Genomic DNA, 26,397 nt, shown 5'->3' on the forward strand with positions numbered 1-26,397 from the left:
CCTTCCTTTGCTCCTACTCCCTCATGAAGAGGAAGTACACCTGCAATCAAATACTTAGAGATCATAACATAAAAATCGTACCTTCAAAGTCACGATGCTCGTAACGCAACTCGGTTCTCGAAAAAGCAATTCCCCGGAAGAGATCTCTGCATAGAAAATCCTCTCTTCCAATCCTACACACAAAAGAGGTGTGTTCTCGGGTTCCTTCTCGTAAATCAGCCCCGTCTACGACGTTTATGGGCTGAAAACAGAGAAAAACAGCAGCTTGTCGCGATGAAAACACGCTCGGTAGGCACTTCTTCGCGAGGGAACTCACGCACTGGGTCTTGACGTCATCTGGTACACTTGGGGCAGCCATGGGCATCACCGGCAACGTCTTCTTTACGGCTGAAATCTGCAGCAGCATCTCTTTCTTACAAAGATTGGTCTTCCCTTACCGGGTAGGGAGTGTTGGTTTGTAAGGTACTTAAGCTTGATAAAAGTTGTTCTTTGCTTGAAAGCTCATAATGGTTCCTTCATAATTTCCTACCCGCACTAGCAGGCAATTTGCTGGAGAACTACCGTATACCAGATCAATCATGGGCCTTCCGGATGGTTAAGCAAAGCAGTTCATCGTATAAAACAATGTTCTGACTCAACCCTACTCTCATAAACACTCGAGAGTGATTGTCCTGGTTAGACACGTGCATATGTCGTGCATAAAAGCAATACGCATTTTATGAGTTCCTCAAAGATTTAACTTTGATCAAAGATCTGCCCTCTCACTTAAAGTTTGAGGGTCAAAAATTCAAGAGTTAGATTGAGTTCTGTTACTCCAAACTTTCTCCGGATAGCAATGTATCCTTCGAGGAGAGGTAACAAAAATTCGTTGTTTCTGTGTTCAATGGTTCTCGTCCCATTGCGGGGATTGTATTTTTATGTACATCAAGGTGTACACTCTCAACTTTTATTGCTGACTCCACCATCTGCTGCAAAGTATCTTGCAGATGGGTTTACAAAATTTGGGCAAAAGTCCTTCGTTAAATTTATTCATCTTTCCTTCCTCACAAAGGATCAAGAATGGACCTACCTTGGCAAGAGTGAACCACTACTTGCTTTGACTCGCTCGTGTTCCTATTGGGCAAACCAATCCCAATCTTCTTGAATGCCCTCCTCAAAGCGTAGAGGAAAAAAATTTGTCGGAGAATTCAGCCTTGAATTGTTGTTGTAAGTTCCTTGCATAGCTTTGGTATACCACCAAGTACTTGCAATCCCCTGGAGGTGTTTGGTCACATGCTTCACCTTCGACACTTCTCAGAAATTGCCGTTTGCAAAGGCAACTTCAAACTGTCGAATAAAAGCAGTAGCTTTCATGACATCTTCCCTTCTGTCAAAAGTATCAAGCTTGACTGGAGTGTTCCTAGGTCTAGAGACCTTCATATCCTTCCCGAAATGACGGGATTTCTTGGCTATGGTTCTCGATTGATGTTCATGGATATCTTCTTGGTTCTGAAGTATCTTGAGCATTCCGCTTCTCAGATTCTCTAGTTTCTTGAGCATCATGCTCTCGTCGCCTTCTCAGAGAATCCCAAGTCTTGTGTCGCCTTCTTGCAGAGAGAAAAAAAATTTCCAACTCTGCGAGCTTTTCCTGCAAGACTTAGGTTTCCGCCTGCCTACTTCTCTCTTGGCTTGTCATGGCTTCTTCCCTATCTTCCCAGAGTCGTCCTCCTTTACAGAGAAAGAGAGGAGACCATGCTCTGATACCACTGTCACAAATACGGAAGCGTAGCTGCTCACTCAGATAAATATCATGCGGAATTTAAGAGAGACAGTTCAACATGACGAGAGAGAGAGAGAGAGAGAGAGAGAGAGAGAGAGAGAGAGAGAGAGAGAGAGAGAGAGAGAGAGAGAGAGAGAGAGAGAGAGAGAGAGAGAGAGAGAGAGAGAATTGACAAAGTATTGGGGACCAGAAGATGGGCTGGTCCCCCCCCCCCCCCCCCGTCAAGAGTATTCTTTTATTCAGGGAGAATTTGTATACAAGCACGAGAACCTGAGGAAACCCCTCCGTTCTGTAATCTTAGACCCGAAGGTCGTGCTTTCCCGTAAAGGGCTTGGGCACAAGGCCGTTCCTTCCGGTAAGGGACTTAATCGCGAAGCTGTACTTTCCCGTAAGGGACTTAGGCGTGAAGCCGTACTTCCCGTGAAGGGCCTTCTTGTAAGACGGGAGATTCCTGCAAAACAAACCACACAAACACGCGACAACAATTCGTATGGCGAATCCGCAATAGATACCTGTTGCTCTTGCGCGGGAAAAGCGACTTCCGTGCTTCGTAGTCTCGCGATCTCTTGCGGCAGAGTCTTCTCTTGCTGATGTTGGTACCTCCCGTGAGTGAGGGCATGTGGTGCTTTTATAGCTCCCTGGCCATGGCACGAATAACTGCTCGCGTAGAGATCGCGGCCGTTTTTTTTTTTTTTTTTGCGTTGTTCTACCCGAAATAGGGAGAGAGAATTCGCTTGCTGGTTTTGTTGCTTTATCTTCTAAGTGGGCGGCCGGCATATTTTAAAATTGGTGTGAATCTGCCCAAAAACTCAATAAAACCTTGTAAGTTAAAACCAATGCATTTAACAACACTTCCCAGGCGTCCCGGGATGCAACCACATGCACGAATGCAATGCAAACATAGATTCCTCGCGGGAAAGCGTCTGCCTTCCCGCGATTGTTCCTGCTTTTCGTAAAAAGCTTCATTGAACCAATCTTTATTCTTGTGCTTGCGTTCTTACGCGTATTTTCTTACTCAGTTCGGATTTCCTCCTTAGACCCTTAGTGTGTCCCCTTATCGATGAACCTGTCACTCATCTTGTGACTCATCAGGGACCACCATTACCTGGTCTTCTCCCACCGAACTAACAGGCCAACTCCCTCGCGGTGCTTCTTGTCACCCATCATATGACACACCAGAGTTGTCTGTTTCCTGATGGCTTTTCTTACAGATCTGTGATTCCTTAACTTATTAGTTAACTTGTGCACATTATTAAGGTCCTAATTCTAGAAAATAGAAATTAGAAACAAAATAGTCAAATTAGTTTCACTCTCCATAGAAAATCCTCTCTTCCAATCCTACACACAAAAGAGGTGTGTTCTCGGGTTCCTTCTCGTAAATCAGCCCCGTCTACGACGTTTATGGGCTGAAAACAGAGAAAAACAGCAATTTGTCGCGATGGAAACACGCTTCATAGGCACTTCTTTGCGAGGGAACTCGTGCACTGGGTCTTGGCGACATCTGGTACACTTGGGGCAGCCATGGGCATCACCGGCAACGTCTTCTTTACGGCTTAAACTTGCAGTAGCATCTTCTCCTTGCAAAGATTGGTCCTCCCCCCTGAGTGAGGGCATGTGATGCTTTTATAGCTCCTAGCCACGGGCACGAATAGCTGCTCGCGTAGAGATCGTGGCCGTTTTTTTAATTTTTTAATTTTTTATAATAATTTTTTTTCATTTTTGTTTTCTGTTCTGCCAAAAAGAGAGAGAGAGAAAACGCTGGCTGATCTGTTGCCTTATTTATCAGATGGTTGCCCACTTATTAAGTGGGCGGCTGGCGTGTTTTAAAAGTAGTCTGAACCTGCCCAAAAACTCAATAAAACCTTATAAGTTAAAAACAATGCTTTCACAGCACTTCCCAGGCGTCCCTGGATACAATCACATGCACAGTTGCAATGCAGACATAGACTTCCTCGCGAGAAAGCATCTGCTTTCCCGAAAAGCAATCCCGCTTTCTCAAAAAGCATCTGTTTTTCCTCAAAGTTTCCTCTGAACCCATCTTCATTCAAGTGCTTGCTTTTTCCTTGTGCACAATTCTAACACAGTTCGGAATTTCCTCCCGACTATGGATATTCCCTTTCTGATGCACCCGTCACCCACCTTGTGATGCATCAGGAATACCCATCACCTAGTCCTTTCCTACCGAACTTACGGTACAATCTCCTTCGCGATGCTCTATGTCACCCATCCTATGACGCATCAGAGATGTCCGTTCCCGGATGGTCGGATACTTCTTTCCGATGCTCCCTGTCACCCATCCGATGTGACGCATCAGAAGCACCCGTTCTTGGTGGCCTTACAGATATTCCCTTTCACAGTGCTCCTGTCATTACTTTGAATGACGCACTAGGAATACTCCGTACTCGGATGTCTCCAGTGAGAAAAACCCTCTCACTTAAAATTCCAATAATTCTTTTAGAATCATTTTTCCTTGATGTTCCAAGCGAGAAAACCCTCTCACTCATAAATCCAATAATTCATTTAGAATTATTTTTCTGTCAGATAAAGCCAATTTAGCAACAGTGATTATGTCCTTCGCATTTGCTGAAAACAGCCCAGAGCTTTTTGCCCTGTAGTTGTTGAGCATATTGCGCAATCAAGGAGATTGCATTTGATGAAAGGCCTTCTCTTCGCATTCGGTTAAAATAGCCAATTGCTTCCTTCCTATACCCATGTTGGGCATATCTTGAAATCGACACGTTCCAAGAGACGATATTTTGAACATAAGCTCATCAAGAACTCTTATGTGCTTTCATGAGGTCACCACATTTGATGAACATATTCACCAAATCATTGCCAAGCATAGCATGCTTGTCCAACAGCCCCTGATCACATCTAGAATCGTGTTACCCATGTAAGGGCCTTCAATAAGGCCAGATGCCTTCAAGCTTCACGCATAGGTGATTGCATTTGGTGAAAATTCTTTTCTTTGCATTAGGTTAAAAATAGCCCAACGCTTTCTTCTTACAGCCATGTTCGATGTATCCTGCAATTGACGCGCGCATTCCAAGAGATGAAGTTTTGAATAGAACGCTCATCAAGAACTTTTTGTGCTTTTAGATGGGCACCTTATTTGACACACATATTGACCAAAAAAGCATTTCCAAGCACAATCATGGTTCTCTAGAAACCCTTGATCTCATCGTGAATTTTGTCACCCGTGTGAGGGTCTTGCATAAGGCGACATGCCTTCAAGGTGCAAGCATAGGCGATTGCATTTGGCAAAAGGCCTTTTGTTCACATTCGGTTAAAACAGCCCAAAGCTTTCTTCCCACAACATGTTGGGTCTATCCTGCAATCGATGCATCGCCAAGCACAGCATGTTTCTGTAGCAGCCCCTGATCTCATCACAAACTATGTCATATCGACCAAATCACCACCGAGCATGGCATCTATCTCCAACAGACCCCGACTAGCAATCTCACTGTGAATTCTCTTACCCATGTTAACGCCTTGCACAAGGCCACAATTGCATTTGGAGAGAGGCCTTTCCTTCGTATCCGGTGTGCTTTCTTGCTAGAGCCATGTTGAGCATATCATGCAATCAAGGTGTTCGAAGTGATGACATTCCGGAAAGAAGCCCATCGAGAACTTCTTGCATGTACTTTCGTGAGAGTACCACATTCGGCATACACACTCACCTATGTACTCCATAAATATGTGAATAGTGCAGACATGTCCCAAAGATAATTGTAGTCGTCCTATTCTGCGAGCTTTGCGGCTTCATGGTCCTTGCTTCTCATCCGCTGCAATAGTGTGTTCCAAGAGATGACGTTTTGGACAAGAAACTTGTCAAGAAGCATAGGTGCTTTATAAATTACACCACCTTTGGCATACATGTCAACCAAGGCAGTACCAAGCACAACATTTTGTTTCAACAGCCCCTGACTAACAATATCATCACGAATTATATTGCCCACATGGGCGTACTGACATTTCAGATAGAAATCTCGTTAAGAACTTTGTCTTTTCTCCTTATTGATAGCTTTAATCGCTGGCCAAATGTGGGTGCCTTACCCAATGTATCTTTTTTCCACTGCGGCATATACGTAGAGAGGCCTAGACCACGAAGGCCTTGAGCAAGATGTTGCTCCCTTGTTTTTTGCATGGGATCTTTCCAAGGATAGTTTAGATCTGTTGGGATGGAATCAAACATGCTCTGCTCCTGCTCTCATAGCTTTCTCTGTTGAAGTTATAATGTGATCCCAATATTTATTTTGGCTTTAGGTTTTTTTTTTTCCCCGAGAAAAAGATCCTTCGATTAGTTAATAGAACTGCCCATAGGGCTACAAACCACCTCTATTAGAGAGGGCTACATCAGAAACATGGGGAGACTCTCCCAGTGGGTCTCTCAGAACATATTAATTGCAGGATATGCCCAACATGGCCCATGTATGATTGTTGATGCAAAAGATGTTGTGAAGAGAGATCAAGAGCTATGGAGTAAGGTTGTTTTCGTGATTGGGAATACAATTAGCTTTTCCATGAGGGATGTGGACCAAAAGACATGGCAAGACTGATGAAAAAAGGCTCTTTTGAATGAGGAATTTGATCCCTCTGGTATGAATCAGCCTTCAACAGGTCGCAAAGGGCTTTCTAAGATTATGATCATAGAGGAGGATGAAGATGGCTCTTCTAGGCAACCACTAAAGAAAATAGGTTTACCTGGGAGACGGGAAGCTAAGCAACTAATAGTGTCAGGGGTCTTGGATGTGATGGATTATGCCAATTATGATGTTGATGCGTCTGGACTCTTGTATCAAGATAAAGGCGCTGAAGAGGAGCTTGAGACTGAGCTCAATGAGGATGAACCAGCCTTTTTAAGAGGAGTCAGGACAAACAAGGTACTCCATTGATGCGTTACCTCTGAAAATCATATGAATCGAGATGGGTCGCTCAAGGAAGCTGCAGTGACACATCAATGGAGTACCCTGTTTATGGTGCGTATGCCATAGATGTCTTGTATTGGGTAGATGGTTTAGTGCATGACTGCATGGTATCACCATTCAGTGATTTTTAATGCTATGTTTGTTTTGAAAGATCTCGGGATTTTGTGTGGGAAAGGGGTAAAGGGGGGGGAGGGGGGGGGGACAATCTAAGACGCTATCAGATTTCTCTCTCTAGTACGCTATCAGATCAGCTTGGTAGGACATTCTAAGGGAGGCTTTCACAGAGTAGAGCACCCATGTAGTTTGTTGTACTGAGCTTCACCATGGTTGCAGTTCAAGCGACCGATTCTATCATGAAAGGTGCAGCCAAATTGCTTGAAACATTGCGTTTCAAGCAGTCACAATCAGCTTGCTACTCTGGATACATGTAAACTAGCAAAAGGCAAAATTGTGGCATTGCTCAAGGTGGGGTCTCGTGACCGGGGTTTTTTTTTCCAGAAGGAAGAATGAGGTGTATAGTCTCTCGTGGGTCCAAGATAGATTCATGAGTAGGTTTACGAGGAGTGGGGATTGAAACCCTGTTTGTTATTTTCCTATTACCAATTTATGCTTTCATTATTTGCTGCTCTGTTTATGCAAAATTCTGTAATCAGGTATCTTTCGGAGGTGACTGTTTGCGTTACGTACTCATTGACATGTGGTGATTTTGGAAAAGAGGTTTTGTTTAAATGCATTCTTGGAGTGGCTATAATCACATGAAGAGCAGTGCTGAAAGTGTTTCCTTGGTTCTGCCATTATTTTTGTTGTTTGTGGTATTATAAGGGTGAAAAAGCTTTTTTTTTTTTGTTTTCATGCTGTTATCTGTCGCTTGAGTTCTTTCTTTGTGATATTATGGGGTTTTGGGCAATCTTATATTTTCTCTTGCAATGTCCTTTTTCTTATTTGTGAGCTTGGATGTTTCTGACCTTACAATTATTCTTTATGATTGCAGGTGGAGCTCACTACGTTGCTACATGACATAGGTGTGTGATTAGACTATTGTTCAAGTGTTGAAACTTGCATTAACTAATCACATCTTTGTATCACATTTAGATGACCACAAGTATGTTCCGAGGTGAGGAGGAGAATATGACAAACTGAACATCCATTAAACAAAGTATACCCTTTTTTTGTAAGGGATTCAGAGAATGGAGGTCGATTGCTTGTTTTAACGTCACTCTAATATTGCAGAGGCAATGAAGAGCACGAGACAGCAGAACAGTTCTTGGTTCGCTGCAACGTGCCTGCACCCATGATACATTCAATAACTTCCATTATACACAAAATGGGTAATATACCTTTTTGTCAATCAAACAAGTAGCTGTTGCAAAGCTGATAGCTGGAAGTCATCCTGGTTTTCATCCTTCTGAAGGTTTCAAGGAAGAGGTTTCTGGGCTTTTCAATCCTGACCAGCATACCGTAGAGTTTAAAATAGTACAGGATGCTGACCGTCTGGATGCAATTGGTGCAATTGGCAAGTTCTCCTCACTTTTATACTTTGTAGTTGAAATTTTATACTTTGTTTAAGCGATTGAGTGCCGATGTTGCAGGAATTGCGCGCTGCTTTACTTTTGGTGGCAGTCGAAATTGCACCATTTATGATCCAAGTGTTCAGCCTCGGGTTAACTTAACAAAAGATGAGTATGTGAAGCAAGAGGGGAAAAATATATCATTGAACCACTTCTACGAGAAGCTATTGAAGCTCAAGGATCTAATGAAAACAGAGGTTTTTACTCTTGCACTTTTCACAAGTTGATTTGGTATAGTTATCATAAAAGTTCTGTATTGTTGCACAAAGCAACTACTAGCTGTACAATTTCATTTCTGCACAAAGTGTGCGCATGCACATGCACACACGTCTACAATGTGTGAGGCGCTTCAATAACTGATCACTGATGCAAGTATGAAGGTTATATCTGCTTACATTTTTGTCGTGTGAATACGTTTAAGGTGTGTGTATGTGACTGTGTGTGTACTAAACATTTCATTGGCTTAGAAAGATAGAAAGCTATGGTGATTTCATGTGACTTTGTGTGTGTACTAAACATTTCATTGGCTTAGAAAGCTAGAGAGCTGTTCCTAAATTTTAGCTCAACGCTAGTTGTGTCAGACTCAAAATAACAAGAGGTTTAGCATGCCAAAATATGCTAGTCAATATCTCACCAAGCTGGTATTTGATACTTATCATGAACCTTCGTCCCATGATTTGAAGGTTCTCAAGGGTTACCCCAATTGATCTTAGTTTACATAAAATGTAGCTGGATAGAGGGATGGAGCTGTCAGCCAAACTGGCCTTCTGGAACCCCCAAATATGGGTTGTCGTAGAGAGTTAGGTATGCAGCTTGTGCTACCCCAAGGGGAGCTGGCAGTTCAACTTTTCAAGGGCTATATACAGGATGAGCCTATATATAGGACGGTTGGGTGGTGATTTGCCAGACTCTAGCCTATGGGTTTTAGGGACGAGGGTCCACTAATGAGTCTCTTGTGGGTGCTTCCATGGGGTCAGAGGGGATAAGATCCATTCAATGGAGTATGTCAGGGTTGTACCAAAGTAAGCAAAAGTGACCTCAAGACTCAGTTGGTGTTTTCCTCTTCTTTTTAGGAATTGATGATAGGCGTAGACCATGTATCTTGCATATCAAGGACCATGCCCGTTCACATGGTTGTAATTTGTAAATGTCTTCTGGTGGGTTTCCTTGTCTAAACTTCTAAGGGGCGTTGAGTTGGGGCCTCTGGTTCAGGGCCAGATGCACTTGGGTGGGGAGTGATGTCTGTCCACGTTTATGTCCACCCTCTGCAGGTTAGCCTCCACGTTCGCATGCACCCAAACTTGGGCAGCCGTGTGTAAAGAGCCTTTGTAGGATAGCTTTTTCTTGCTATTCTATTTTCTAAATTTGAAGTTTCTCGCTCTATGTGCAGTTGATTCTTATTGCAGAGTTTGCTTTTTGTGATAGTAAGGATTTATTTATGTCCCGATGTTTGTGCTGTAACACTATATGATTATTTTTTGTGAATCATCGATGTGACAGGCGGGTCGAAGGCGGGCAGAGGGCAGACATAAATTTATGGAAGAGTTTTTGAAGGAATTTCATGGAGAATGGGAGGGAAAGCTGTAGCAAGAGCTTGTCTATGGATATTTCAACAGCTTTATTGGGGGGATTTGACTTTCTATAATCCTCTGTTGATGAAGAGGGTAATACGCTGAGAGAGACACATGACACTTAAGCTCATTAATTATTCTCATGTGTCGCCCAATATACGTATATTTTTTGTCTGACTTAGCCGTATCCTAAATTGTGTTATTGATGGTTCAAAGTGCTCTATAACAGTGCTGATTAACATCAAGCAATGCTAATTTGCACTAGGTAGTCCTATATGTCTAGCTAGTTAGGTTGGGAGTTGGATGCTAGTATGATAGCATACAAAGAGCCATAACACTGTATAAAACCAAGGCCACATTTTGTGGACCCGTGGACAAGAATTGGCAAGAGCTCCTCAGCTTTGCTGGAAATTGTTGGTACATTGGGAAGCACTCGCACGAAGATTCCACTCTTTGTGACCACAACCATGTGTTGACAAAAGCCCACATGTTGAGTGAAAAAGAAGTCATTAGGCTCTTCAATGAAGGGATCATTCAAAAACTATAAAATTGGATTCAAAAATTTGAACGCCTTTCTCCTTGTTTTGTAAGGCATGGTTTAACATGTCAAAAATGGTAGCTGCACAAAAGAAAGGGATGCACCAACACATACGAATTCCACGTTTGGCCAAGGAATTGATGGCACATTACTCATGAGTTAAAATGCTACCAAGCTTTATGTTATTTAATAAATGTTTTCTTCTCAATGCATAAATCCCCATGACTATTACTACATTCATGTGTTTCTGAATAGTCTAGTTTTGCATATGCACCACTAATATGGAGGTGGCCACTCAACATGAAGTTTTAATATTAAGAAGCCTTATTTTAGTATGCAAATAGTTCCTTCATTTAGTGCCAGGACTTTCAAATGCCAATGTGAGAATTCACCTTGTTTCACCTCAAGTTTTCATCAAGAGCAACAGCCGTGTCATCATCAAAGGCCCCTTAGGATTAGTGCGGCTGACCAGCCGAACTTTGTTGGAATGGATTCAACCAGTTATTGTCGTGTGCCTCCAATTCTTCTCTTTCTATGGCCTTGCTTGAGTGAAAAATAATTGGATGGCGTTATTGTTGTATAGCTGATGTATATTAATACCATCCAGCCTCATTAAAGTCCTCCAGCCTAGGTTTAATGTGAACCCATACAGGTTTTAAAATTTAGCTCTAAATTTTAAATTTAAAGATTACAACGTCAAGTGCTCAAGATAGATTATCACCCATCCCCAATGCATGGTAAGCAATCTTGGTTAGGCATCTCCTCCAATGTATGAAACTTTGTCACCTTTCAGAGTTCGCATTTGATCAAGGACTCATTTGCAAATTGATTTGTTTGATCAAGGACTCGTTTGCAAATTGATTTGTAACATACATGATTGTCAAAGTATGTTGCAGCTATCGAGCGAACTTTTCGCACTTTTGCAAGGTTCTGGTTATTCGGGGCACAATTAGACACTTTAGTATATCTTTTGAGCCTTCTCTGGGTGATGGTCTCTTTTAGCACTCACATTGATGGTGTTGCCCATGAGTTTTGGTTAGGTTTAGACAAGTTTTTGTGGTGATTATCGCGAGAAAAGGATGACCCAAAAGCTTCCATAAGATGTAGGGAAGGTACCTATGGGTGTGTGCAAGATCTGTGTACCCACTTTGAGCGGGTAGGTGCCAAGCTTGACATCCAAACCCTAGCTCATCCCGAACAACTCGAGAAATCTTGGTGGGGGTGGGGGTGGGGGGGCGTCACCCATGAATATGTTGATACAGCATGTGAGTTCAACATAAGGGATTTTTAATTTACCTAATTTACAATACATAAGGGTACCAAACAAAAGAGGTGTACAAAGATTGTAAAGAAAAAGGGTTTGTTCTATTCAAGGAAAATCCACAAGTAAGTGGTTACTAAAATAGCCCTTGAATGCTTGTGATACGAATGGTGGACACAGTGACCCCCCCCCCCCCCCGCCCTCTCAAAGTGAGAAATGTAAAGAACCAAGCCTCTAGACGACTCCACGCATCCTTGTTCTCTAACTCAATGCATTATGTGGCAGCGATACAAGCTCATATTTAAGCAACTCACCAAGTTACTTGGCACGCCTCGTGGCCATGCCACACAAGTTGGCCAATTATGTGGCACTGTATGTTGGCACACCAACTTAATGTGCATGTCTGTTTGGAGTAACTTGAAGAGTTAACAAATGTCCAAACAAATGTAATTCAATGTGGACAATTAGATAGACTTGACGAGTTATGTGGATGTCAAATATGTAAATGAGTTACAATGTGATCCAACATGTAACATGACATGTACATGCAAAGTAATTTGTTGAGTTGATGTGGATGTCCAACGTGTAAATGAGTTACGCGGATGTCCAATGCAAATAAGTTATGTGGGCAGCTTGTATGGATCATGCCCAAAAAGTAGCTCATGGAAGTTATCAATGTAGCTCACTGAATTACTTGGATAAATTTGATGCCACATAACTCATTGAGGTGCGTAGGCATGAATGAGATGCTGCAAGTCACGGGGACAACATCCAGTTCCATGTGGCTATCAATTTTTGGTTGCCACATGGAAGGGCCATATTTTAACTCATTAGGTTGAGTTCAAATTGGAAATATGTGAGTGCATGTGTGCGGAAGAGAGAGAGAGAGAGCACAAAATGTTGATGTAGGGAAAGAGGGAGCGACCAGCCCCCCTGACTACCAGAGCATAAGACCTGTACAATGTAATGTCAGACTATCTGTAATGGGTACTCCCCCTGACTCCATATATAGGAGTGCCCAAGGTCGGCACTCAGCTCAAGTGGGTGGTCGGCCCCAAACTCGTCCGCTGATCGGACAAGGTACAACCTAGACTATGGGTGGCCAACGCGGAGACACTAGCCATACAAGGAAGTGCCCTAGACCTGTGTGAAGCAGCAGAGTGGTGTAAATCTAACACCCCCTCTCAGCACCTGATGTTGAACAAACCACATGAAGCTGAAGATGTGAGGAAAATGATGAAGATTTCTGCTGCAATGTCTGCAGCAGTCCGGGTGTCTGAATCGTCGAGAGATCTTCATGGTCAAGTGCCATTACAAGCAATGTAGAAAACTGTAGTACTCCGCCGATACAGGGTGAAGATACTGCTGAAGGTCCCGAACTAAGTGTTAAAACAGCTTCTTGTCGTAAAAGAAGTACCGATAGACTTGCAAGTGTCCTGTATAATAGAATATGTGGTGTCTATACTCATACTGTCTGGAGAAAATGGGGAAGCCTAGGAACCGTCATGAGAATGATCGGAAGCTTTTCAATGCATGAACCTGAAACCCAGTGTGGCCAGGCGGCTAAGTTTTGAAAAAACTCCAGGAAGGCCGATGTAGCAATCTGCGCCGTAAACATCCTCCGAAACAAGGAAAGCCAGACTAAGCAGTCTGCACTACAGAAGCTACCGTAAGCTGTAGCAATCACCGGGAGACTTCACGAACCACCACCCTTTGAGAAGAATTGTGGTCAAACCAAGCTGTCTGCACTTTGATCATCCTGTAGAAGTACGGAAGCCATACTGAACACTATGTTGTATGAATAATCTCTGAGAAGAGGAAAGGCCAGACCAATCTGTCTGCGCCGTCTTGCCTGTATCTCCTGCCTCAAATCCTTCGGTGTCAACCAAAACAAATTTCACAGGTTTTTACAGATTTTTGCAGGCAGTTTCTCTTGTGGGATACGTTTTGAGCTAGTATGCTCTCTATTTGCGTATATGGTTATGCGCTTTATGCTCGATTGAGCAATTTGTCCCAATTTATGCTTGCAGATAGCAGATTTGGAGTTGGTTTATGCATATGTAAGCATCGGTTTTGATGCGATTGGTCATGGTTTTCATGATTACGTAGTGGTCGAGTGATCTCCCAGTTTGTTGCTATTTTGGTGTTCACTCATGGCAACATACATGTGTGGCATTGAGAGACGACGGTCTCGTTCTTGTCGATACTTGCGTTGTTGGCATTGTGGTCACATAAGGCACATTAGGCGTCATTATTTCAGGTATATGAGACAACATCGAAGATCTATGCATGGTGTACATGAGGTTTTGACACATGCTAGAGCAGTGGCTTCATATGCCAGTGACGGGATGTCACATTTGCCTTTAGCGTTTTTCTTGATTACATGTCTTTGAGCAGTGATACTTCTCCACGTTGATTGCTAGATGAGAATGCAGTTTTCCATGTCACACAGCATCGTGACTGGTTTAACACCTTCTCTAGTGGGAGTTTTGGTTGTCTACACTTGGCCGATGGTTTGGCGTTTGACATAGAGGGTGCAAAAGATGTTTGTTTGTCTTTGCCCAGTGGTGCATCATACACATTACGACATGTGCACTACGTTCCTCAGCTGGGACAGAGCTTGATCTAAGTGAGACAGTTAGAAGACTTTGGTTGTCAGATACTGCTTAGAGAGCAGTCTTTCGAGATGCATTGCGGTTCATTAATGATTGCCAAAGGAGCCCGCAGCGGCCTAGTATATCCTATGCATGTGTCTGAGGTTCGAGACGACGTGGTTTTGGTTTTGTTGTTGGCATGCTTTGAGTGAGAGACTAAACGTGTTTCCTTGGCAGAGATCCACCATGCTCACAAGACAAAGAATTTAGCTGTGCAACAGGTGTCAGTGGACTCTGTAGAGATAGAGGTAGAGTGACAGTGCTCTAGTGAGACACAACAAGTGTTGTCAGACTTTGTGCAGGGAGAGGTAGAGTAGGTCTGGTCCCTATAGACACAAACAGAGATGACATATATGGAGTTCTTTGATATGCTCATGTTAGAGGCTGATGAGTTGGTGCCAAGATGCATAGTTTTGCCTATGGGTGACAGGGATGTAGGTTTCCCAGTGTCAATGTTGACACATCCATATGCGATGGATAGTCTTGATGATGCAGTGATTGCAGATAGCACAAGGAAGACGAATACGACCAGGTTTGCGCAGATTTCATCAGCGTTCGAGTGTCTCATGTTTGACTTGTTAGTGTCGAGGTCCGATCTAGGAGCTGCAGTGGGAGCATTTGCAGTAGGGGTTGTCAGTCATGCGATGGCTGACACTAGCATGATGCATAGTGGAGTTTTGAAGACCATACAAAGTAATCTGTAGGATTCACATGCAAGCTCTAGTGTGGGTACGCACGCTCGCCTACCACCAGAGCCGATACAGCTGCATGTAGATTGACAGAGTGAGCCAATGGGCATAGGTTGAGAGATTCTCTCACTTAGTTTCTTGTGCATACTAGTAGTGTAGCTAGTAGGTCTCACTTATCGACGCATCGCCTTTAAGTGGAAGTTTGTTGGGATAAAGGCGCTACGTCTTTTGCCCAGGCCAGATGTCCGATGTCTGGCCGCCCGTCCACCAGGTGTACACTTCCTTATTCTTTGTATACACAAGAATAAGGAGCAATCAAACCGATCAGGAGTGTAGAAGAGAAACTGCACTATCAACATCCAAGCCAGCCTTTGGGTGACTCCGGATGTAGTCTCATAATGATGCCTGATCTCCCGCATCTTGCGGGTAAACTCTCCAAGAGAGTCCGAAGCATTGAAGTCCCACTCCAGTTTGTAGATCCAAGCAATGAACGTGTCCAAGAAGAGATCCAAGATCCTCTCCCTAAGTCCATGTAAATGCTCCTGTGTAAGCAAGTGATCTCATGTGTCGAGGTCAAGTAGTAAGTGTCTGTCCACTCAAGATGGTGGTGCCTTCTCTGGGAATTTCAGAATCCCATATGCCATGAGCATGGCCATATCTCGTGTGAACTCCTTTGATGAGTGCATAGGTGTGTCCTTAGCAAACCACAAGTCACCACCCCCTATGGAGTGTGCAATCGCCGAATGGTGGCTGGAATGAATGAATCTCCCAAGGATCATACGCTCGTAGATGATCAAGCCGATGTCGAAGATATCGCAACAGTCACTGAGACCGCATGGACCACCACCGGATGGTGTCTTGGCAGGAGGTAACTTCATCCTCTGAGAAAAACACAAACCAAGAGGTTGCTATCCACCCAAAAACGCAATTGCAAGGTGATAAAAATGCTGGAAAATTTTAGCGTGCTCGTATGCTCTTGGCAGAGTTTGGAGCAGTGCAGAGGGTCTAAGGAGGGTGGGGAATCAAAGTCACAACCCCAAGTGGGCTGAAAACAAAGAAATCAACAGTTGTTTATGGCTGAAATATGAAGGATTGAAGAGGATTCTCGCCGGCAAGGCACCGGATGCCAAGCCAAGTAGGAGGCAAGATCCAGATGGGTGTGGGCTAGCGCTCCCCCTCTCTTGCAAAAACGGTGGTGAATCACCCAAAAAATGCAGATCTGGCAAAAAACGCAGGTGCTGCTGAAAAACGATGGAAAGGGCCTATAGAGGCTAGCGCTTGCTGCATGGAGGTGATCTCCATGTGGGAGAGCAAAAAACGTAGGTGGAGAACAAAATTTGTGCGACGATGAAAACTCAACATGTCTCATCGCTTGCCTGTCTGCTGATGCAAAACGTTGGCTGATCTTCATCTTGGGAGGAGTACCTGATGCGGAAAGTACGCCGGACCATGGAGAGCTTAAAGTTGTTGATACCATGTGAGAGTGCCCGTGTGTGTGTGTGTGTGTGTGTGTGTGTGTGTGAGAGAGAGAGAGAGAGAGAGAGAGAGAGAGAGAGAGAGAGAGAGAGAGAGAGAGAGAGAGAGAGAGAGAGAGAGAGAGAGAGAGAGAGAGAGACTTGTATAAAGACGACAGTCACATAACATGACATCACATGACATCACATGACAAATCAATCGCAAAAAAATCCATTCTAAATATTAGACCATGACTACCAGCAACGTATTTAATAACTGCATCTAGATCCATCGCGGACCTCACTGATGTCGGCTTGTCGGCTTAACTAATCCTTATTGTGATAATGTCTAATAGAGATTTATGAGACCAAAATGCTGCAGTCATTTAGTCTTTCAGTTCCTGCACTCAAACAAGTCAAATGAGAGAGTACAAATCATTCATGTTCAATTTTGAGAATTTCGTTTCATAAAGTCATACAACAAAATACTGTCATCCTAGCAGTATCCCTGAAACCCAAAGGGGATATCAGTGACCTTATTCAATCGAGGTAATCTATTGACAAAGGAGCGGAGTGATTCCCCTCTCGTGCAATCCCTCTGCACCAGATTCAACCTTGCTGAGTTCGGAAATCTATCGGAGTAGATGATGCTAAACCAAATGCTTCAAGGTAAAGTTTCAAAATTTGAGTAGTATCTGCTAGGTCCTCCTCCTCCATCCACTTCGCATCTAATATCGGATAGTTCTTGAATGTAACTAGGAATCACCGAATCACTTTACCTTTCATCTTTCTTTCCTTCTGTGCCAAAATCTGTTCAGGAACGAGTATCTCCTCGCTCTCTTCCACTTCGGGTTGCTCATCAGGCTCCCCATCAACTGGCACCTCACTTTAAAAGGTTTCAAGAGACTCACATAAAATTCATTGTGAATCTTCCAAGTATCGGGCAGCTTGAGTCAAAAGGAGAAATCATTTATATTTTCTTCAATCTGGAAAGGGCCATAATACCGCACGCTAAGCTTTGGAAAAATCTGCTCCTTTCCCTTTCGTTTCCTTAGGCTTGCCTTCTCAAAACGTAAGAGCACCCAATTGTCTTCCTTTAATTTCAAAATCTCATCAATGTCGATCTGCTACCTTCTTATGTCGCTCTTGAGATTTCTCCAAAGCCTCACGGACCTTGGCAAAAGCAGTGTCCAAGTCCCTCGTATACTAGTCGGCTTCAAAAATCTTGTCTTTAGTGCTGAGAAAGGGTGGAACCTTCAGAGCACCTTCAATTATCTCAAATGGCACCTTCCCCGTGGAAGAGTGAATCATGTTGTTGTAGGAAAATTCCACCACATGCAAAATTTTTCCAAATCCATTGTAATACTTTCCCAGGGACGGGTGGGAATGGGTAAAGGCTATAGTAATCTATGTGCCTTATGTGTGTCAAACTTGACCTTCTGGCATACTAAACAACCGTGAACAAAGTTGTCCACATCCTTCTTGAGTCTCGGCCAAAATAAATGAGACTTCACACCTTTCAAGGTGGTATCAATACTGCGATGACTCGTAAAAGGTGGACAATGGCACTCAATCAAAACCTTTTCCCTCAATGGCTGTGTAACACACAACATTGTTTTCTTCATTAAGTAGCCATCCCTATGGAATACCCTGACACTATCTCCCCATTTTGTATCATCAGAGAAAATCCGAATCGGAGGCGTACTGATCAACCATATCCTCGAAGATTTTATGATGGATAGTGGAAATAGCCAAAGATGAGGGGCTTCCGAGACAATGCATCTGCCACTAAGTTTTTCTGTCCCTGGACATGGACAATCTGGAAGTGAAACCGTGACAAGATGTTAGCCCAACGCGTCTGCTTTTTCAAAAGCTGCTTTTGTGACAAGAAGTAGCGTAAACTTTGATAATCAGTAAAGACCGTGAAATCGGCTCCGAGTAGATAATGTCACCACTGAGTAAGAGCATGGATCACTGCCAATCTCTTTCTCAAAAATATGTGCTACCAATTTTGGCCTTGAGAACATTCTTCTTTCATAAGCAATTACATGGTCTTCTTGCATCAAGTCCGCTCCAAGACTACGACCACAAGCATCACAATAAACTTCAAATGGATTTTGCAAGTCTGGAAAAGCCAACACTGGTCCAATAATCAGTTTTTCCGTAAGTGTTTGAAAGGCAATCACCTTCATTGGACCCCACGAGAAAGGGACTCCTTTTTGAGTCAATAAGTGCAAAGGGGAAGCTACCTATGTAAACTTCTGAATGAACCGCCGGTAATAAGAAAGAAACAAGCCCAAAAAGCTTCTAAATTCATGAACATTCTTCAAGTCTGGCCAATCCCGGATAGTCTCAATTTTGGTCGCGTCCATATGTACTCATGCTCTGCTGAGAGGATGTGTCCCAGAAAGTGTATCTTCGACAAGAAAAACTTGCTCTTTTTGGCATTGATAACTAATATGTGACCTAACAGTTCCTGAAATTACTGTAGAAAATGGCGTCGATTCTCTGCTTCATCCTTGGAGAAAACTATAATATCATCAAAGAAAATGTACACAAAAGATCGATGCTCTCGGAAAATCCTATCCATTATTCGGTTGAAAGTCGCTGGAGCATTGGTAAGTCCAAAAGGCATCACCAAAAATTCCTATAAACCAAAGCTTGTTTGAAAGGCTATCTGGTAGACATCTCTCGGAGCGATTTTGATATGATGATATCCGCTTTTCAAATGAATTTTATTGAAACAAGAGGTTCCGTGAAGTTGGTCAAGAAATTGGAAATATGTTCTTGATAATGATTTTATTGAGAGCTCTATAGTCAATGCACATCCTCCAAGATCCGTATTCTTTAGTACTAGTAAAACCGAAGAATAGTAGGGTGAAGTACTCGGCTGGACGAGACACTTTTCAAGAGGGTCTTTCACTTGGTTCATGATTTCTTCATTTTGGGCTCAGCTAACACGGTAAGGTGGTCGGTTTGATGGTGTGGTTCCAAGAATCAGATAAATAGTATGGTTCTCAGGATGAGATGGGGGTAGCTTGCTTGGCGGGCCTTCTGAGAAACAATCAACATATGTGTGCAGAAAATCTTGTTGTTCTTTGTCTTGTTCAGACATGTTCGTTTGATGTTCATCATTTGATTCTTTCAAATAGATTTGAGTAAACAAAAAAATTGGATTTTATTAATTTGAAATGATCGAACGCGATACAATCGGGACGGACTCGCCCTTCAATTTTACATCTAGTACAAAGCAGTGTTGGTTCTTGCATGTATCTTGGTAGCTATTGACTCACAAGCTTAAGGGAAGACTCTTCTGGGAAGCCATGATTTTAAAACACAAAAACTTCCTCTCACTTTCCCCTTTTCTCAACCCCCCCCCCCCCCCCCCCCCCCGGCCCAAATATGATACCCCTTCCTTATTTTTAATCTTAGGAGATAGATTATTGGGGGCCTACCCCTAACTTATACACTTAGGTAACTTGTAAAAAAAAACCCCTCTCTTGCACTTATGTGGTGCGGGAAGTTTTCCATGGTGAATCCCCCGGGGGTAAGACAAGGTAAAATTTTGGGCCACATTGTGTCCAAAAACGGGACATCCATTGATCAAGAAAAGATACAAATAATTTTTGCACTATCGAGACCAACAAAAATGAAAGAAGTGTCATATACATGTATACTGTAATAGCTAAGCCATTGTTTTCTGCTAAGTTTGAATGGACAGAAGAATGCCAGCAGGCTTTTCACAAATTGAAGCAGCAACTAATTTCTGCTCCAATTTTGCAAGCCCCTGAATGGAGCAAGATCTTTCACATTCATGTTGATGCATCAGCCGATTGTTGGGGTATAAAGCCCAAGGTGGTCGCCCAGGTAAGTGGGCGGGCCGCCAGGTATGTACACATATTCTTTTGTTAAAACCTAATAAGAACTCACTATGCTCTGTACATTACAACTGAGCGAATTCACCATATCGTCGTGCTCTTCTTCTCGCACTCTCTCTCGCGTCGCACTTCCGCTCATACGCCTTCAACTGGTATCAGAGCTCAGATCGAGGCTCGGTGCAGCATTTGCAGGTAGCCAGAGTCACGTGCTCAGATTGGAGTGAGATTCGACAGGCGAAGACACGGCCCCAATTCCTGTGGGCGAGCCCGAAGGACTCGGTGTTCTCAGAATTTCATTCTGAGGTCATCTCGGCCACCGTTTGGCTTCGACAAAGATCTGCGCATGCCATTTTCGACTACGTGGTCTTGGCGGGTGCAGATCCGACTCTGCAAATTTGGGGTTTCGGCCTACGACTGCAAGTGCTGAGGATATCTGCACTTCCAGAGTGCTGATTTGTGGCTGTCTACACAACGAAGGACGGCTTACAGTTCTTGGAGGCGTGTCACATACGACTCGAGCGCACCTACACACAGACTGTAGGCGACATCCACTAGTTCATCAGGTAGCTTGTGTTTGCTGATTGATATTCCATATTTCATCCTGACATTGCAGGTACTTCCACATGGGATGTATTGTCAGAGATGATGTATGTCTGTTGAGGGTTTGCTGGCTGTGAGTCACGCAGCAAACAACCGCCGCAGCAGTTACAGCATACAGTGGGAAATTTGTGGATGTATGACTTTGTGGGAAGTCTATGTACTGTCAGATTTACTACAGCCTTTGTTGAGGGTCAAGTGAGGTTTTATTGAGCTGGGGGATTCTCGAATGTTGAGATCCTTTCGGTGATACAGGTCTTGGAGCGATCCCTCAAGCACCCTTAGGCAGCTAGGATGTATTGACTGTGAGTTAGACAGTTGGGATTGCATCTTTGCTTTACTGCCGTTGAGGCATTGTCGCAGTCTATGCTTACAGGACAGTGAGAAACAGTACAGGTGCAGGACAGGTTTACCCATAGCTTACAATGTTAGAGAGACATTGGTTTTTGAGCTGTTTTTGGTCTGTTTTGGAGTACACTAGAGCCATTTTACAATGGAGACTCTGCCGAAATTTCTGCAGAATCTGAAGCTTTCTTGGTTCATTTGACAGGTTGATATTGTTTCAGAGGACAATTTATAGGGGAAACTCTGCCGAATTTTTCCCAGGAAAGTAAACTACTATGAAGCGCAGTTATGGCTGGATCACAGGACACTGCTCTTTACAATATCAAGAAGCTGGATGGAACCAATTTCCCATTGTGGAAGAAGTAGATTTGGCACGTGTTGGTACAAAAGAAGTAGATAAAACCTATAAAGATCAAGGGGATAAAACCAGAAGATATGGACGAAGATGAATGGAGCGAAATGGATGAATTGGCACTTTCTACCATTATGCTGACTTTGGCAGAAAGCGTTTACTTCAATGTAGCATACGAGATGTCGGCTTATGAAGTATGGACAAAGCTGAGTGATCTTTATGAGAAGCAGAGTGCGGCTTCACAGGTATATTGGCTTAAGAAGCTTGTTGACTTGAAGATGAAAGAAGGGACACCTATTTCCAATCATCTGAATGAATTCAACACCATCTACAGTCAGTTGTCAGTACAAGGTGTCAAGTTTGATGAACCTGTTAGAGCTATGTTCCTGTTGATCACATTACCGGAAAGTTGGGACACTTTTCCCACAGCTTTGAGTAATTCTGCACCTCCAGATGGTTTGACCATAGTAGGTGTAGAAGGCAGTCTGCTTACTGAAGAAACTAATAGAAAGACAATGGGCAAAGGCAAAGGAACAGCCTTAGTTGTCAGGGGAAGGACCAAAGAAAAGTACAAAGGTGGAAAGAGGAATCAGTCTCGTAGCAAGTCCCGCAGTGCTAAAGGCAAGAGTGACATAGAATGCTACCATTGTGGCAAGAAGGGTCACATGAAAAGAGACTGCAGAGAATGGAAAGCAAAAAAAGGCAAAGAGAAAGCTGAAGACCATGGTGAGAAGAACAAGTCCTCAGTGAAGATTCAAGAAATAAATGTGACAAACACTGTTGTAGAGGATGACAGTCTAGTGTCAGGAGACATCTACTTCTTGAAGAATACAATGGACTCAGCTCTTCTTACAGCATCTGATGGAAATGCACTGAGTGACTGGATTATAGACTCAGGGGCATCACTTCATGTGTCTCCAAACAAGGAGTGGTTTACCTCTTATGTGACCACTAAAGATCATGTTCGGCTAGGCAATGGGCAGACATGTCAAATCTTAGGTGTTGGAGATGTTCAATTGAAGTTTCAGAATGGTTCTTCTTTCACGCTGAAAAATGTGAGACATGTTCCCGCAATTACAAAGAGCTTGATCAGCACAGGTTTACTTGATGATGCTGGCTACGTCACTACTTTTGGACAGAACATGTGGAAGATATCCGAGGGTTCTATGACAGTAGCACACGGAGTAAAGTCTGGAGGACTTTACATGATTTATGTATCAAATGTCTCTAAAAATGTAATCAATGTAACCGAGCAACCGAACGTTTCTTTGTGGCATAGCCGGTTAGGACATATGTCCAAGAAGGGAATGGAAATCTTGTCTCGTTCTGGTTATTTGTCTGGCTTGTCATTTAATGATTTTGAATTCTGTGAGCATTGTCTGTATGGTAAGCAAACACAGCAGCCACATAAGCATAGAAGCAGTAGAAGAGATACATAGTTGGCACTTGTTCATAGTGATTTGTGTGGACCTATGACTAACCTATCTCTAGGGGGAGATTCTTACTTTATGACATTTATAGATGATTACTTGAGGAAAGTATGGGTTTACTTTCTCAAGCACAAGGATGAAGCGTTTAGTGTTTTCAAAACGTTTGTGACACTTGTGGTGAATCAAAGTGGCAAGAAGCTTAAATGCTTATGCACTGACAATGGTGGAGAGTATGTTTCAAAGGCCTTTCAGGACTTTTGTGAGTCAAAAGGTATAAAACGTGAACTTACTGCTCCTTACAATCCTCCTCAAAATGGTGTTGCTGAGAGGATGAATAGGACCATACAAGAGAAGGTCAGAAGTGTGTTGTCTAATGCACAGTTGCCAAATGGGTTTTGGGCTGAAGTTGTATCAACAGCTATTCATCTTATAAATAGATCTCCTAGCAAGGTTTTGCAGAAGGATTCAGTAGCAGAGATGGTATGGTCAGGAAAAATGCCCTCATACAAGCATCTCACAGTCTTTGGCTGTGAGGCATATACTCATGTTCCAAAGGAATTTAGGAACAAACTTGAGCCAAAGAGTAAAAAGTGCATCTTTCTAGGCTATGGTAATTCTGGTGAGATGGGGTACAGACTTTGGGATCCCGAATTCAGAAAGGTTATCCGCAGCAATGATGTTCACTTTAATGAAGCCAAATATCATTCTAAACCAGAGAGGGTTGAGGAGATTAGAAGAGTTGTCTTCCAAGAAGATGGACCTGCACGTGCAAGACAAAATGTCAGGGCTCAAGAGGAGCAAGGACAAGATAGAGTGGAACCACAGGTTGTGGCTGAGCCTGAGCCACCTATTTTGTGTAGATCTGGACGTATCACGCGACCTCCTGATAGGTTTGTTCCATCTATGAACTATGTCATGTTGACTGATTGCAATGAGCCTTCATCTTATAAGGAAGCAGTGAAAATGAAGGACTCCGGGAATTGGCAATTGGCCATGCAGTCAGAGATGACAGCTCTGCATAAAAACCAGACATGGAAACTAGTTAAATTACCACAGGGCAAAAAGGATCTACCTTGTAAATGGGTTTACAGGTATAAGATCACCGCTCATGATAGTCAGCCAAAGTACAAAGCAAGGCTTGTTGCCAAGGGCTTTAAGCAAGAACAAGGCATTGACTTTGATGAAGTCTTCTCTCTGGTGGTCAAGATGACTACATTGAGATGCTTTCTTGCATTGGTTGCCATATTAGATTTGGTGTTGCACCAAATGGATGTCAAGACAGTGTTCTTGCATGGTGATTTAGATGTGGAAATTTACATGCAGCAGCCAGAAGGGTTTGTTGAGAAAGGCAAGGAAGATTTGGTATGCCAGTTGTTGAAGAGTCTTTATGGCTTAAAACAATCACCAAGGGCATGGTACCATAAGTTCCACAAGTTTATGCTTTCTCAAGGCTACAAACGTAGTGAGTTTGATCACTGTCTATATACAAAGAAGGCTAAGGATGGCAGTTGACTGATCCTTATTTTGTATGTGGATGACATGTTGATTGCTGGCAAGCACTTGGAAGAAATTTCAGCTTTGAAGTCAAAGATGGCAAAATCGTTTGACATGAAAGACATGGGTGAGGCAAGTCATATACTTGGTATGCGCATTGAGAGAAACAGATCAAAGAAGTTGATTTGGTTATCTCAAATAGAGTATATTGACAAGGTTTTGCAATGTTTCAATATGGAGAGAGGAAAGGCATTGAGTGTTTCATTGCCACTATATGTGAAACTTAGCAAACAAGATTGTCCTGTGTCTGAGGAAGAACAGGATGAAATGGATAAGATTCCATATGCGTCTGCAGTGGGTAGTTTGATGTATGCAATGATTGCTACTCGCCCAGACATTGCATTTACAGTGGGAGTAGTAAGTCGATACATGTCAAACCCAGGCAAGAAACATTGGGAGGCAGTGAAAGGAATATTAGATACCTGAAAGCTACAAAGAGTATGCGTATATGCTATGGGAGTCAGGAGCTAAGTGTTAAGGGTTTTATAGAGTCAGATTATGCAGGTGACTTAGACAACCGAAGGTCTACGTCAGGGTATGTCTTTACATTGGCTGGTGGAGCAGTATCATGGCGTTCTAGATTACAAGATTGTGTTACTCAGTCTACTACAGAGGCTGAATATGTTGCAGCATCAGAGGCATGCAAAGAATCAATTTGGCTTAATTGACTAGTAACAGATTTGGGAATCAAAGAAGAGATGCCTGTGTTATATTGTGATAGTCAAAGTGCTATACAATTGGCTCGCAATCCAGTTTATCACTCAAAGACAAAGCATGTGGATGTGAAGTATCATTTCATTAGGGAAATGCTCGAGGATAAGCAACTTCAGCTTGTCAAAGTTCACACCACAGAAAATCCTGCTGATCTACTTACAAAAGGACTTCCCTCAGAGAGCTTTGCGCATTTTCGCAAGCAGTTAGGTGTAGGGTAGTACATCACTTCTCTACATATCTTGTATATTAGCTTGTATAGTAGCTTCTCTCACACTTAAAGTACCACATTGGACTTTAAGTGGGAGGTTGTTGGGGTATAAAGCCCAATGTGGTCGCCCAGGTAAGTGGGCGGGCCGCCAGGTATGTACACATATTCTTTTGTTAAAACCTAATAAGAACTCACTATGCTCTGTACATTACAACAGAGCGAGTTCACCATATCGTCGTGCTCTTCTTCTCGCACCCTCTCTCGCGTCGCACTTCCGCTCGTACTCCTTCACCGATGCCATAGGATGCATATTAGCCCAGCTAGGAGAGAAGAAAATGGATTTTCCCATTTGCTACTCTAGTCGGCAGCTGAACAAGGCAGAGAAAAATTATACCGCTACGCAAAGAGAAGGTCTAGGAATGATGTATACTGTGAAAAAATTTAGACACTACCTTTTTGCAAAAAAGTTTGTTTTCTTTGTGGATCACCACGTTATATCTGGTAAACAAACCTTGCAGCATTGGAAGGATTGTTCGTTGGTTTATACTATTGCTTGAGTTTGATTTCACAGCAGTCAAAAAAAAGGGGACTACACACACGAGCAGATCATCTTTTGACACTGTTCCATGGGGAAGCACCTGAAGGTATTGATGATGATCTTCCAGATTCGTATTTGTTTAACATTGAAATGGTTCCGAGGTGGAGTGAACAGGTCATCCCTCTACTCACAATCAGATCATTTTTTCCCCTTCTCATTTGTCGAAGTCTCTTTCTTGGCCCAATAGTTGACCATGGCGTTTTTCTTATGGTACCAAGGGATTCTTAGGAGGACGTCACACCCTACCAAAGGCACGATGTAAAAGTCCTTGTGCCCTAGATACCCCTAACAATGCAAAC

General features: G+C 43.1%; 1 protein-coding gene across 1 annotated transcript in view; it reads left to right on the plus strand.

Annotated features, from left to right (window-relative positions):
- Window positions 1–10,052, plus strand: part of LOC147428496 (Metal-dependent phosphohydrolase) — a 33,267-nt gene extending 23,215 nt beyond the window's left edge. Inside the window, exons 2-7 of the mRNA XM_086497044.1 lie at window positions 7,679–7,709; window positions 7,780–7,801; window positions 7,918–8,015; window positions 8,099–8,200; window positions 8,277–8,452; window positions 9,756–10,052. Of these exons, the coding sequence (XP_086353170.1) occupies window positions 7,679–7,709; window positions 7,780–7,801; window positions 7,918–8,015; window positions 8,099–8,200; window positions 8,277–8,452; window positions 9,756–9,842 (516 nt within the window). The 3' untranslated portion in view covers window positions 9,843–10,052. The remainder of the gene's footprint in view (window positions 1–7,678; window positions 7,710–7,779; window positions 7,802–7,917; window positions 8,016–8,098; window positions 8,201–8,276; window positions 8,453–9,755) is intronic.
- The last annotated feature ends 16,345 nt before the right edge of the window (window positions 10,053–26,397 follow it).

This window comes from Adiantum capillus-veneris, chromosome 23 (genome assembly GCF_014529385.1).
Source record: "Adiantum capillus-veneris isolate H3 chromosome 23, ASM1452938v2, whole genome shotgun sequence".
NCBI lineage: Eukaryota > Viridiplantae > Streptophyta > Polypodiopsida > Polypodiales > Pteridaceae > Adiantum > Adiantum capillus-veneris.